Source organism: Heloderma suspectum, chromosome 1 (genome assembly GCF_057233095.1).
Source record: "Heloderma suspectum isolate Gila_16-S chromosome 1, 16-S_ref, whole genome shotgun sequence".
Lineage (NCBI taxonomy): Eukaryota > Metazoa > Chordata > Lepidosauria > Squamata > Helodermatidae > Heloderma > Heloderma suspectum.
The window spans coordinates 262,475,404-262,491,202 of NC_139458.1; the positions used below are offsets into that span (position 1 = coordinate 262,475,404).

At 39.4% G+C, this 15,799-nt stretch overlaps 1 protein-coding gene across 2 annotated transcripts in view; it reads left to right on the top strand.

The window, feature by feature from the left end:
* ATAD2B (ATPase family AAA domain containing 2B) overlaps positions 1-15,799 on the top strand; it is a 101,339-nt gene that overhangs the window by 38,553 nt on the left and 46,987 nt on the right. For both annotated transcript variants that reach the window (XM_084826504.1, XM_084826505.1), the window contains exons 13-16: positions 813-901; positions 3,021-3,180; positions 5,543-5,633; positions 15,059-15,370. In XM_084826504.1, coding sequence (XP_084682630.1) covers positions 813-901; positions 3,021-3,180; positions 5,543-5,633; positions 15,059-15,370 — 652 coding nt within the window. The remainder of the gene's footprint in view (positions 1-812; positions 902-3,020; positions 3,181-5,542; positions 5,634-15,058; positions 15,371-15,799) is intronic.

Below are 15,799 nucleotides of genomic sequence, written 5' to 3' on the forward strand. Positions count from 1 at the left end.
CAAGTCCCCTACCTGCTCCAAACACGACCCTGGTCATGTTCCCCGCTTTTTAAATTATTTGTGCCCCGACATTTCTGCAAACGAGGCCGATTTTTTTAAAATTATTATATTTTCAGACCCTAGATCACCCTTAAAACTACTTGGGGAGGGGTGGAATGGAAGGGGGGAACCCCAAGTGTCAGGGCAACATTTCAAACCCTGGTGATCAGGTTGCTAAGGGTGAGATCTGATCGCCTTCCATCAATTTAACAGCTGTCAGTGTGCACAATTACCAACTGACAGGTTTTGGAAAGGGGATCAGATCAGCCCCTTAGCACAGTTATCCTTAAATTTTGAAGAGTGGAACTTACCCTTGGGGGTTTCCCCTTCTATTCCACCCGCCTCCCCGAGGCTCCCCCAATTCATTTTTATGGTGATCTAGGGTCCATCCCATTTTCAGAGCTCCCATTCACAGTAAAAACCACTTTTAAGGAAAATGCATTTGATTATAAGACTCATTCCTCAGTGAACACGTTTGGTTGGTAAACTTACAGGAGGTTTATGACTAGAATGCATTTATCCAGAAGCCCAGCAGTTCAAATTCAGTGCCAGCCTTCCCCAGCCTCGCACCCTTCAGATGTTTTGGACTGCAGCTCCCAGCATACTATGTTGGTTAGGGCTGATAGGAATTGTAGTCTGAAATATCTGGAGGGCACTGCATTGGGGAAGTCTGTTCAATGCAATCATTAGAAGACACAAGTTGGCCTAGTCCTTGGGAAGTGTAAAAAAAATGCCTTTCACAATTCTAACTAATACTTGTTTTTCCTCACCAGGCTTACCTGATGAGGCCATCCATAATCTTTTTTGATGAAATAGATGGCTTGGCCCCAGTCCGTTCTAGCAGACAAGACCAGATTCACAGGTAATGTTTGTGTATTACTTCTGAATATATATATATATTTATTTCATTTCTATACCACCCAGTAGCCGAAACCCTCTGGGCGGTTCACGAAAATTAAAAACAAAAAGCACAGGATAAAACAATATAAAATATAAAAGCATTAAAACCGCAATATAACAATACAACCAGAATAAAACCTAACAGCTATGCAGAGATTTAAAATACAGATTTAAAACACCAAAGCTTAAAGACTATGAAGCTAAAATGCCTGAGAGAATAAAAAGGTCTTCACCTGGCGCCAGAAGGAGTATGATGTAGGTGCCAGGTGAACCTCTCTAGGCAGCTCAATCCACAGCTGGAGTGCCACAGCAGAAAAGGCCCTCCTCCTGGTAGCCACCCACCTCACTTCCTTTGGTAGGGGCTCATGGAGAAGAACCGCTGAGGATGATCTTAAGGTCCGGGCAGGCATATATGGGAGGAGGCGATCCTTCAGATAATCTGGCCCCAAGCTGTTTAGGGCTTTGAATGTTAATACCAGCACTTTGAATGAGGCCTGGAAATGGACTGGCAGCCAGTGCAGCTGGAAAAATACTGGTGTAATGAAATCAACCCTGACTGCTCATTGGAAGGACAGATACTGAAGCTGAAACTCAAATATTTTGGCCACCAAATGCGAAGAGAAAAGTCACTGAAAAAGTCACTGATGATGGGAAGGATTGAAGGCAAAAGGAGAAGGGGACGGCAGAGGGTGAGATGGCTAGATAGCATCACTGATGCAATGAATATGAACTTGAGCACACTCTGGGAGAGAGTGGAGGACAGGAAGGCCTGGCGTGCTATGGTCCATGGGGTCACGAAGAGTTGGACGTGACTTAACGACTGAACAACAACACCAAATGTGACCTCATTGTCCAGTCCCAGTTAACAACCTTGCTGCCCTATTTTGGACTAGCTGAAGTTTCTGGACTGTTTCCAAAGTCAGCCCCACGTATGCCCCCCGCAAGTTCCCCCCCAATAATTGTTCCCCTGGTTCAGCCCCAGCTTCTAGTTCTTTGAAGAAAGCACCCAACCATTTGGACCACTGTGAAGCAAGAAGTAAGGGGAAGGGATGTTTTCAAATTCTCCGTAGGTGACTGAATCAACCCTTTACATGTTTAATTCATACTATGATTAGAACATGTATTATTATTATTATTATTATTATTATTATTATTATTATTATTAGGTTAGTAATAAGAAATTATTATTAGTTAAGAAATACTTCCACTAGCACAACTGTGGATCCAACCTGTTGTTGTTATGGATCATATTAACTCCATAAAGATTGTTTCTATTCTGTATGGGTTACTGAAGGTTTCTTGCATATGATAAATAAAGCTTGGCATTAAAGCTATTAGTAAGCATATTGTCATTAATACTCAGGAGAAAATGTTATATATTCTGAGTAGATTTTGTTACCTTTTTCTCCTGTTACCCTTTCCACAAGATAGGCTTCATTTTAATCATTTTTAATCAGTTTTGAATTTCTGGAAATTTTTCCAGTGCAAATTAGGTTAATCTGCATAGGACATTCTCAATTTATATCAGAAATTATTCTGATGTCCTAGGCAGATACAGCAACAATGACTGGCAGAGTGTACCTGATGTTCTCTTCAGCCATGACATTAAAGGGAAAGCTTCCCTTTCTCCTTTATTTAGGAGAGACTCAGCTAGCCAGAGAAAAAAATACGGTCTTATGGGTCTTAAAACTTTATGTAGGTGGGAGGGAAACTAGCAGTAGTAAGTGAAGAATTGTGCTGTATTGTATCTTGTTGAGTTTCTTCTGTTGAGTTTCTTCAGGGCTTAAATGATACTCTTGCCTTGTTCAAAGATGGGAGACAACACAACTTTCTGAGGATTAGAATACTGATTTAGAATAGTTACTCCTTTTGGACTGTATTTGGAATGGAATGGTCATGGTTAATTTAATCTAAAGGGATAATTCATTTCAAGTGCTTATGGGGTTTAAGTGTAGAGTTATTAACTTCTGTTGCGGCTATCAATGTACTTAAATGCTTTAGTACATTTGAAAACATTTTTGAATTAACTATTTGCCTATTTTAAGTAGTTTGCCTAAACAAAAGGAGGCTTTGTGTTTTAGTTCTATAGTGTCTACTCTACTTGCTCTCATGGATGGACTGGACAACAGAGGAGAAATAGTTGTCATTGGTGCTACAAACAGACTTGATTCTATAGATCCAGCACTCAGGAGACCTGGTCGTTTTGACAGGGAATTTCTTTTTAGTTTGCCTGATCAAAAGGTAAGAGTATAAAAGTTATATTTTAATTATTTCTAAAGTGATACAAAAACAGCAGTTGCTGAGACCTGGCATTAAAATGAACAGTGTAGTAATAATACACCCCTCAGCACAGTTAATTTGAAAAACTGAGACAGTTCGTCTGGAATCCAACAAGAATACATAAGCCCATTTTTTACAGTCCTGCAGGGCTGGCCCTACCATTAGGCAGAGTGAGGTGGCTGCCTCAGGCAGCAGATACTGTGGGGTGGGAAGCAGTGTTGAAGTGTTAGAGTTAGGGATGGCGGAGAATTCCGCCATGGATTTCAGTGAGGCCGAATACACTGGCATTCAGCCCCCCGAAATCCGTGGCGGAATGGCCTGCCACCCCCTGCCACCCTGCGGAATCCCCTGGAACGAAACTTACCTGGGGCTCCGGCGGCGGCTCCAGCGGCGGCTGGTCTTTCGGCCAGCTGCTACAGCCGCCATTTACATCCTGCCAAGCTGCCGTGATAGGCTACACAAGTATTTACATAGCCTATCACGGCAAAGAGCAGGGATGCAAACGGCGGCTGCTACGCCATTTGCGCCGCTGCTCTTTCTGTGATAGGCTACGTAAGTATTTACGTAGCCTGTCACGGTAAAGGCAGCCACGCAAATGGTGGCCACTATGCTATTTGCGTGGCTGGCTTTACCGTGATAGGCTACGTAAATACTTACGTAGCCTATCACGGCAGCCTGGCTGTTGGCTGCTACGGCGGCCGCCATTTGCGTCCGCAGCAGCCCGACCATGGCCGGAACTCCGGCTGCGGATGGCCCTTGCCAGCAGCTCTGCGGAGCCACTGCGGAGCAGAGCTGGCCAGGGAGGATTCTGGGGGGAGGGACAGAGCGCCTCCCCCCCACCATGGAAGCCCCACATCGGAACAAGGTAAGGGATTCGTACATCCCTAGTTAGAGTACAGAGCTGTGAGTGTCATGGGACCTGCCCTGTGCCTCCTAAGCTAGTCTGCCCTGTGCCTCCTAAGCGAATCTTAGGTGTGGTGGTGGATGCTGTTTCGTTGCCAGTGGTGAAGTAAGATTCAACTGTCAGTCCTGGTCAGCTTCTGGACGTGAAATTGGGACTAGGGGGTAGCATCTTGTCCTTCGCGTCATGCAGCAAAATGGTGTGGTCTGGCCCTGCAACCCTTTGCTGGATTGTGGCATTTATTTTTAATTAAACATGCAATTTTAGCAGCAGCTTTCCCTGTCCCCAATTCTATTTCAGAGGCTTCTTCAGGAGGTATATATACTTTCTTCTGCTTTCATAAATATGTAAGCTAATTTTTGAACTTAGTAGTGCTAGACCAGGCTTTGTTATCTTAGATTTTCAGAAAACTGTCTGTAGGTAAATCATATAAATACAAATGCAAGGCTTCCTCCACTTTAGCATTCTCAGTGGAAATGTCAGCTTTTGTCTGAGACTAAATATAACTCAATTCATCTTGTTATGAAAATGAAAAGACGTGGAACTTAGTAGACAGAATCATGTTAAACACTCATTAACTATAAACAGGTGTTTTGCTCCAAATTGAAATACTGATGTGTGAGTTGCAACATGCATTTCCTTATTTTGTCAGACTTATGTTTGACTGTATCTCTTTGCATTAACATAGCTTTATTGAAATCCTCCTTTGAGCTATTATAATCATATTATATTAGGCTGGCATAGTATTTGTGGTATTTATCTACAGTAGTAAATTGCTTGTTAAAGATTAAATAGGTAGGTACATAATTAGTTTAGATTAAACTATTGGAGGCATAAAGTATCCAACACACAATCAAATATTTCACATACCATATTTCAGTTGGTTTTAGAGCAAAAATCTGTTATGATGAAGTTTGATATCCTGATATCCCTAAAATGATGTAACACAAGACATTCCAATAACAGTCCTCCATTTAGACAATTTATAAGTTTTCTGGTTATGGGCAGTATCCAACTTGACAAGAGTTCTAATGTAGATTACATTATGCTAGCGTAAGGGACCACCAGGGCAATGTCAATTACATTAGCTAGCGCAATGGGTTTTTATTTATTCAGTTATGTTTCTTTATTGCCCAATAGCTGAAGCTCTCTGGGCAGTTTTCTGGGGAATCCCATTGTGGCATCTAATGCTCTAGCTTTGTACTAGAGGTTCCTTATACTAGTGCAATGTAATCTACGTTAGTGCTTGTGTCTACTTGGATACTGCCTAATAGATTTACTGGTATATTCTTCTGTATCTACAATGATATTGAAAAATAAAGTATAGTAAAACTGGTTGATTATTTTTGTGTGTGAATGATGTGTTTGATATATCTTATTGTGATGCAGCTCTTAATACTAACTTTTTCGTTTATTTAAAAGGCAAGGAAGCACATCTTACAAATTCATACCAGGGACTGGAACCCCAAATTATCAGATCATTTTTTAGGCGAATTAGCTGAAAAATGTGTTGGTGAGTGATATCACTTTTAGATGTCTTTGTTCTTGAAAGGTTTTCTGTTTAGTTTGGAAGAGTATTTAATGCTTGTTTGTTAAATTTTGTAGTTGTGTCCAGTTGTTTGATTATACATTTAAAGTTTGTAAGTTAATACACATTAGAAAATTTTAATATAAATAACAAATTTATTATTATGCCATTTTCGTTGATGTTTCCTGTCTCCACCATGAATCTTTAGTAAAGCATTCCTTTATGTTGAAAACCTTGGCATGACCCGTTATTCTTTTATAGGACCAAACATGGAAAGCTACTCTAAAGCTCATGGGATACTGTTCTTCTAGTGAAAAATTGTCAGCCTTTTTAAAGCAACAAATAAAATAGAGATAACAACATGTTTTCCTACACATATGAATGCTAATAAATTCAATCTTTTTTTTCTTTTTCTTTTTTTACTAAAATGGTTTTGCACTGAGAAGACACCTGGGCTAATAATCATCAAAACTCTAAGATGTGGTCTAGAGTATGCTAGTGACTGGCACAGGATAGGTTTTTCGGTCTCTAAAGTTGGGCACTGTGAATATCTGAAACATTGTGGAGCACCAGACATGAAATACTGAATAGTAGATTGGCTGTTCAAAATAAAAATGATTCTTACTTTACTAGCAACTATAGTAGTTGCTTACTAAAAATATTAGGTCAGAAAAAACTTGATATGTGAAATACTTTGACACAGTAAATAAACCCTAAAAAATAACCACAGCCTCTTCAAAGCAATTTTCATCTTCTGTCAATTTCGTGTTAGTCAACAATTTTTAGGAAAATGACGGCATCAAATCATTTGGGTCTACATCAAAGCAGTAAAATTTAAAAATGAACACAGTCCATTCAGTCAGCTTCTGTACATCCGAATTATCCTCTTCATCCACAGGGACATCTATCTTCGAAGCAGCATTCCTCCACTTTTGATCTGCAAAGACCCCAACATCTTCTGGTGAGAAGAAAACAAATATCCAGCAAATGACAAATTAAGCTTTGCCTGGTGTAAGAAAGCATGTGCCAAATCCCATTTCATGTAGATTCTTCTAGGGATTCTGCAAAAGTCATTTAGTGGGAGATAGATGATACAAAATACAAATTTGGTCCCCTGTTGACCATATTTCAGATTGAAAAACTATATTTTGAGTTTGCAAGGACATCTCTTTTAGATCTTATTAGAAAATGTGCCCTATACTTTGGTGTGACCAGTTGGTTTTGTAAGGAAAAACTAAGCTGGGGGGAAATGTCCAGAGCATTTGCTCTGACTTTCCCTCTGAGCATAGATACATATTTCTAAATCTTGTAATCACAGTGCAGTTTTTAGATGTAAGATATGCAACTGCAGTGGAAAAAAAGGCAAAAAAAAAAAAAAACCCCATCATTTACAAAGTGATTGTCTCATTTTTGTGGAAGAGTTTGGAATGTGTAGCCTGTTATTTAGCATTTTCAAAATGCATTAGGGCCATTTTAAGCATACCTGTTTGCTTAGCCCTGTATTTGATGCAACTGCTTAACACCCTCCATTACTCATCCCTTGTGGGGGATTTTAATGACAAAACCCTGCTTGTCTTTTAAATTGCCACCCACAAGTATATCGATCTGGAAGAAGAAAATGACTGAATTTTGCAGAAGAAATTTTGCATTGCATTAATGGATTGGGAGCAATCATTTGTGATGCTCAGATATCTTAATGCTTTATTTTGTTTTGAGAATTTGAATGCAGGTCTTAAAGTCATTAGTTTGTGGTTCCTTAAGGCTAAATTACTTTGGCAAGATTTTTTTTAAATTGCACTTCAGAATTTGTGTGGCATTTAAGAAAAAATAGATACAACTCTTCATTTAACACTTTAAAAACCCAACACCTGTAGAAAAAAAAAAGTAATATGAGGATCACTTTGTTGCAGACCTATGAAAGTAGTTGAGAGGGAGCAGAATGCATTATCCGAGTTCAGTGGGCTACAATAAATTCATCCTATGTAATCCAGGCCCAAATAAGCCAGTGTGTGAAGAAGGCCTGTAGAGGGCATAGCTGTAGATGGCTCATGCAGCTGAGTAAAGCCACATTATGAAATGTTTAATAAAAGCTTCTTGGGCTTCTAGCCAATTTGACATAGGGGAAATTTCACCCTGGATGTAGGTGTATTTTGGTTCACAATTTAGGTTTAATTAGAGTAGACTTTTAAAATACCTGTCATATGTATCAGACTCTTGAAAACAGAGAATTTATTTACTCACCCAACTGTTCAGGAGATACTATTTCAGAATTGTATAATTCTGATAGAAATCTCCTAACTCCCTTACAGTGTATTGAATGGCTAATTCAGCAACATTATTTTTCATACCCATGGGTTTCTTCAACCAAAACATTCCTCTAATCAATTGTAGTATCCTTCAGATGTTTTTGTTGTGTGCAAATAGCCCTTATATTTTTTTCTAACTAACCAGGGAGGCACACTTAATCCCTGCTCTTAAAATAGGTTATTATTTTTATCAATCTGGTTGCTCCAGTTTGCAGTCTCTTCTGTTGGAATTTATCTTAAATTTGGTACCAAACCCAGACATATTTGCTGCTTAGCTTCATTTTTTAGTGTGTGGTCATGTGATGTGAACTAAGATTCCATATTTTTCCTTCCCTGTCATTTCCATCTATTAACAAAAATGTTAATCTTTTTAACACTTAGTTTCATTTTACATTGGTTAGTCCAGTTTCCGAGAACATTCGGATCATCTTATATAACTTCCTCATACTTTTCAGTATTAACTGTGCATCTTGGTGTTAGACATAATAGAACTGCTGTAATCTAAAACTTCAGTCCTTTGTCCCAACTTGATTTCACACTACTCCTTTCCTCCTGTAGATCATGCATGAAAATATGAAATTAAATAGAACAGAGAGTTAATGGTTGCAGAATTCCAATAGCTGAATTTTATTTATTGGGGGGGATTTCTGTCTTTTCACTTAGCACCTACTTTTCACCAACTTGAATTTTTTACTTGATCTTCTGTTTAACTCATTCTTTAGTATTACAGCTTATGGTCGTAATGATCTTTTCTAATTTCAGTAGTGGTTTGAGTGCTACTATATCATCAAATGCTTTACTAAAACCCAAATACATTTGTTGCATGTCATTTTCCTAGCAAGCTCTTTACTCAAAAAAGGATAGTAGAGTACTCCAGTACAGGCTACCTTTGAATCCATGCTGTCTCACATTGCCATTTTCTATGTGCTTACATATATTTTATGTGAATCTGTTACATTTATTTATTTATTTATTACTTACATTTCTATATCACCCAATAGCTAAAACTCTCTGGGTGGTTAGGGCATCATGTGCCATTAAAGGTATCCTAACTGCTCTGTAGCTAACTAGATTGCTTTTATTCCTCTCTTAAAACGTTTCTGTCATCCTCAGTTCATAAGTCTTTTGGGATTCTTGATGGATTATTATAGTTCCTACTCTGATTTGAGTGCATCAAGATGCTTTAGCTTCCATTTCTGTATTGTGTCACTTCAGGCCACTTTTTCAGAGCGATAGAGTTCAGTGCCATTATTATTAAATGCTGAAGCATAGAAAGATTCAGATTATCCTCCAAAACATGATTTGGGGGATAACAAACGTGCCACCTGCCCCTTCATCTTTTGTTCTAGCATGCCAACTCCCTCCTTCCCAAGTCACAGTTGGCTGTGATATCTGAATTGGGCTATGTGTTTAGCATTAATGAGAATGACCTCTAAACCATTTCAACCCATAGTTTCAAATTATCACTAATCACATTTGCTTGATGTGATTAGTGCTAATCTGAATCCATGATTTCAAATATGGTTGGATGTCCTGGCAAGCTTAAGATCGAGGAAAACAGGATGTGGAGGTGGCAATTAATATGGCAGGGCGAGTGCAGATGCCTGCAGCAAGTTCTGAATCCTCCGTACCATAGTTTGGAGGACTGGAGCATTGCATCTGAACTGCGTCAATCAGCATTTGGTCATAATCCAATGGTTTTTAATCTCAGTGTTGGGATTAGTAGATCTTTTGTACTGTGTATGCTGTCTTTATGCTCTGTGCAAAACTGAATTTCATCTTAACATTTAGCAGTCTTTAAATTTCTTTCTACATTATATACCCTTCTGTAAGCAGGCTTCTTTTCTATTTATTATGCCTTTTCCAAAAGCCTGCAAATTTTCTACATAGCATGCACATTGCTAATTTATACAGTTTCTAGTCTTAGAGTGCCATTTAGGGAGGCTGCAGGGGAGCAATTGTACTCCTGCTCCATGTTCAGACTACATCTCTTGGAACTCCTTTGTTTCTGGTTGTTGATACAAAAAAGTGACTACCATGACAAATACTCTTATAATGCACTGCTTTTTTGTAATTTAAAATTCAATATTTTGAAGAGCACACTTTTGCCTGTTGAAATCTTTGTTCACCAGAAACCTAAATGGCATCTGTGAACGTAACTCTCCCTCAGGTCTATCTCCCTACGCTTTGAGACAGCTGTCTACACTGCCCCACAAGGTTCAGCCCCTAAATTCACGAGGTAAAAGAGACACCCAGTATACCAAATTGGTTCCCTTTACCCAACCAGGAGGAGTACTCAGGAAATACAAACACTATTGGTGGCGCAGAAAGGTGAACAAGACGTGGGATTTTATAATTTTAAAACAGATTTAAGTTTATTTAATACAAGAGATGTTTATATCTTATAAATCACTCAGTTCTTGGTCTCTGCCTACTCTATCCTTTTAACTCCTGTTCTTACAACCCCACTATCTAGATGAAACTTTATCAGCCCCTAAGGCCCTATCTCCAAACCCTATCTCTATCTGACCAGCTATCTGCTCCTTCCTTGTATAAACCCAGTCTCCTCTCGTGTGTGTGTGTGTGTGCGCGTGCGCGCACACACACACACAGGCCCCTCCCACCTTTCACTCACTCACTCACCACCAAACAAACCTAGCTTACCTGGGTTCTTTTTAACACAACAAACACATATAAACATTAATGTAGACTGCACATGGCAAGCATTGTGATTGTCATAGCATCACTGAATCTGCTTCCTTGTCCAACTCTTCTCACTATGGAACTCCCCCCCTCCCCACCACCCGGGATGTCTGACTCAGTTGCGGTTCTAGTTCTGCTACTACCCTTCCAGTTTAATAAAAGTGAATTAGTTCATGCAATCTGAGGTTATTCTCAATCATTATCAAATCAACTGTACGCTACAGCACCAGAACCAGCAGTTTAACAAGCAATTTATTGGACCTTCATTTTATTGGACATCCAGTGCCATATAGCATGCAACATTGATATTATATCAGCTGAGTTTCAGACAAAGTGTCCAAAATTTGCCTAACGGTCTGGTAATTTTTTAGTCATAATCATATAAATTCAAATTAAGACCTCAAACTAGCAAGTGATTTTTTTTTTTAAAAAATATGAAACTATTTCCTGCCTTTTGCTGAAACCTTTTAAGAGCATTGTTAATTAGCCCAGTTTTCTCATTAACAGTGGTGAAATCTTGCACTCCACTAAGCTGAATTGAATCTTTCTTTTTTGGTCTTCAAACAAATTAAGTACATTTTATAGGTAATACATTTCCATACTCTACTTCATAATGTTAAGGCTACTGACTATTACAATGGGGTACATATCTTCATTCTTTTTCAAGATGGGTTACCCTTTAAAGGTGGCCAAAAATAATAATAATAAACAAATAAAAATAAAATAAAAGTAGTCAATGCGTTTTGCTTAGTAAAATAGACATAACTATCAATGTTTTAATATGAAAAAATCAAATTATAGCACCAAACATAAGTTTGTGCACTAGCCCAAATACCATTCACTTCTGTTATTTTATTAATTAATTAATTTTATTTCTATACCACCCAATAGCCAGAGCTGTCTGGGTGGTTCCCAAAAATTATAAAATGTAATATAAAAACTTTAAGATACAAAATTTTAAAACAATTTAAACAAATGAAACCAGTTACAGTGAGATACTGGGATCTGGTAAAAACAACTGACATTAAAAGCCCCATCATATGCCGTCAAATGTCTGGGAGTAGAGGACAATCTTAACCTCGTTCTGAAAAGATGACAATGTTGGTGTCAGGTGGACCTCAGTGGGGAGATCACTATATTGAAACTTCAGGGGCCTCTCATTTGGGGACAACCTATATGAGGTGCAAAATCAGAGGTCATCGATGACACTAAAAATGCTAAGTGTTCTTAAGTATGGAGCAATTAAGCATGCTTTCAGGATGCTATCTGAAAAACCATGTATTAGCGTGCTCAAAGGCAATAGTCTCGGCAAAGTGCCCTCTTGCAGCTTCTGAATGACTCTGTGCCAACAGCCTAACATGGTAAAGCATATTCAGCCACAGAATATTGCTGCTGAGTGTGTGCGCGTGCATGCGTGTTAGAGAGAGAGAGAGAGAATTAGGGGCATGTGACAATGGATGGCAGAAGCCACCATGTTTTTAGCCTAAAACTTTGTGAGCAGCAACAATCTATCTGTGTAATTTTCAGTACCGAGAACTTACCTTTAAAATTCCACATCGATTAAGTCACCCAGGTGTCAGTGTGGAGGGGCAGGGATCATATCACAGACATAGAAGTCACTGGTTATAGCGCCATTTTTTAGGTCTACCAGTAAAAAAAGTGTAGCATGTTCCATTATACTCTCACCTATCCTATCAATAAAACAAGTTTCTAATTTCTGTTCAGAAGCTTGCAGTCACCTTGTCAGACAACCTAGATGAAATTGCAGTATACTTAGGGAGTTCCTCTGATGGAAGAAAAAGTCAAAATTCAGTTTCTTCCAAAAAGTGAGATGTGAGAGTTTGAGACTAATTTTATATCTGATCTCCTGAGTAGTTGTGAAAATGAGCCCTAACCTACTATGCTTTGTTCTTAAAATTCCATGGAGAACTAGCAGCTGTGATTAATAAGGTGCAGAAATTAGGTGCAAGCTTCACCAAAGCATTCATTAATAGGAGAAAACCGTGAAAGGACATGCACTTAGTGATTCCTTTTGAAGAGAGATACTGGAATTACTAGTTCCCCTCTACTCAGCACTGGTTAGGCCTCATCTGGAGTACTGTGTCCAGTTCTGGGCACCACACTTTAAGAAGGATGCAGACAAACTGGAGAGGGTTCAGAGGAGGGCAACAAAGATGATCAGGGGACTGGAAACAAAGCCCTATGAAGAGAGACTGAAAGAACTGGGCATGTTTAGCCTTGAGAAGAGAAGACTGAGGGGAGATATGATAGCACGCTTCAAGTACTTGAAAGGTTGTCACAGAGAAGAAGGCCAGGATCTCTTCTCGATCATCCCAGAGTGCAGGACACGGAAGAATGGGCTCAAGTTACAGGAAGCCAGATTCCGGCTGAACATCAGGAAAAACTTCCTGACTGTTAGAGCAATACGACAATGGAACCAATTACCTAGGGAGGTGGTGGGCTCTCCCATACTGGAGGCATTCAAGACGAGGCTGGACAGCCATCTGTCAGGGATGCTCTGACTTGGATTCCTGCATTGAGCAGGGGGTTGGACTCGATGGCCTTATAGGCCCCTTCCAACCGTACTATTCTATGATTCTATGAATATTTGCAGTATTTGTTATTGATGTATAATAGCTTTTGATTAGTTTCCTGAGATGGACACAGACATGGAATCAATAATGGAAGTAATGTTCTGAGTTAAAATATGAAGTGTTGATTGGTCTTATCACAAGTTGATTGGGGACTCAGCTGCCAGACCTGGTTCTCCTTTTTACTAAATAATATGCTTTGTCCAAAAACACAAAGCACACCAAATAGTATGCTATAAAAGTGACTCACGTATTGAACTGATCTAATGCAAAATGTTGTTTTCTATGTAGTTTTTATAAAAGCGTGCTTCTCACTGTGGAAGATTAATGCAAATCATTAATTTGTAATGTTTGTAATTCAATCTTTGTAATGTTAATTGTAAAAAAAAATCTGTTGCACTACAATTAAGGTCTTGTATTGTCATCTCTTAACTCCCATCACAGTTATTAGCCTTGGCATGAAAGCACCTTGTTAAGTGTGTTAGGTAAAGTCCCTGTGCAGACATAGGTTTGTTTTAAGCCAATCAATTCCAAACATCTGTGGCAACGAGGGTTCAGGTCCAATGGTAAACTGTGGTTAATCTAAAATGGAAGTAGAAGCTTCTGATCTCACAACTATGCTGGGGAGGGACAGCATGCAAGCCCAAAGCTCGCTGAAGCTTGTCCTCGTAATACTGCACCATGATTTAGCATTATGTGTAAATGTAGCCATTTTCTGTATTCCACCAGGGGCTCAATAAATTGTTTTGCTGCCTGCCTGGTACTGCAGAAAGCAGAGGGTTGTCATTGTGACCTGGCAGGCCACAGTGCATGGGTGTTGGGCTGCATTTGATTAGGTAGGTCACAGGTTTGCATGCCTGTTTCTAAAAGCCAGAACATAAACATTGTACATCACGCTAGAGTGCTAGCGGGAGCAAAGTCAGGATCCAACCCACTTCAAGCCTTCCTAGGATGGCATAAACAGACTTGCAAGGTATCCACTCCCAGTTCTAGAGCATATTGGGCATTTTGAGCCTTCTAAAAACGTGTCTAACTGTGAGCCTGTAAGATAGGATCATATTAGCTATATCCATTCAGAGAATGATGCGGGAAACCTGGGTTTCAGCACAGGAGCTGTTCCGCAATTAACTGAATTGTGATGGTCAGTAAACAGATATTGTGGACAGAGAGGCAAGAAGCATGCAGGGTACTGAAGCCCTCTTCCCTGAAAGCTGTGGCCAGCACTCTGTGTATTTTCTGAACCTGCAACTGATAGAGCAGTGGTGGGCAACTTGTGACCCTCCAGATTTTTGGCTTAGAACTTCCACTAGCCCTTGCTAGCATAGCCAGTGGGGAGGGATTATGGGAGTTATAGGCCAAAACATATGGAGGGCTACAAGTTGTGCAACCCTGAGATAGAGCAACACAGTTGAAACTTCATCAGGACTTGCATTTTTTTTTAACTAAATGAAGGCTTTATTACTAATTCCAACCTACCTAAGATTGGATTCTGTGCTTACATAGTGATCTAGCATATGCGGTATATACATGGGCCCAGGTAATATTGAATGGTAATGTATTTATACTTTCCTCATAGTTTCCTTTGCAGGGAATTTGTTCAAGGTCTCGGTTATTTTTGACTTAACAGGGAGTTTTAACATTTGCTTCTTCAGATGTCAGCTGCAGGGTTGTTTGATACTAAAGTTGTACATACAGCTAAATGCAGTATGAATCTGCTGCTGGCTGTTCTCAGCTTCAGCGTGTGCTTGACATATGCACAACATTTGCGCTACTTTATGGAACTTGTGTATGTTTTCTTTTTGTGCCCTAGGGTATTGTGGAGCTGACATAAAAGCACTTTGCACTGAGGCTGCCTTGATTGCCCTGCGACGGCGCTATCCTCAGATCTATGTGAGCAGTCAGAAACTGCAGCTTGATGTTTCTTCAATAGTTCTCAGCGCACAAGATTTTTACCATGCAATGCAGAATATTGTGCCTGCCTCTCAACGTGCTGTGATGTTGTCAGGGCATGCACTATCTCCCATCATAAGGCCGCTGCTGGAGAGAACCTTCAATGATATTCTGGCAGTTTTACATAAAGTGTTTCCTCATGCTGAATTCAGTCAGGGTGACAAAAGAGAAGGTACTTGTACATTTTCACTTCAGTCTATCCTACGTTTTCTTTAATACCTCATTCCTCTTACAAACTAAGGCCAGGATCATTAGATCTATGCAACTGTTTCTGTGCACTTAGGATAGCTTCTGTGCCTCAGACAGCCTTCTGTGACACACAGCAAACTATTTTTGAAAGTTGAGAAGTCTGCTGATTGAAGAGAAATCACAGTTCCTACTTGGTGTGTCCAAGCCTTTGGACTTATCTAAAGTAGCTCTTTGGCTTCCAGCTCAAAATTACATATTTATTTATTTATTTAATTTCTATACCGCCCAATAGCCGAAGCTCTCTGGGCGGTTTACAAAAATTAAAACCAAACACACAATAAAACAATTTAAAATATATAGAACATTAAAACCACAATATAACAATACAACCACAATAAAATCTTAAACATAA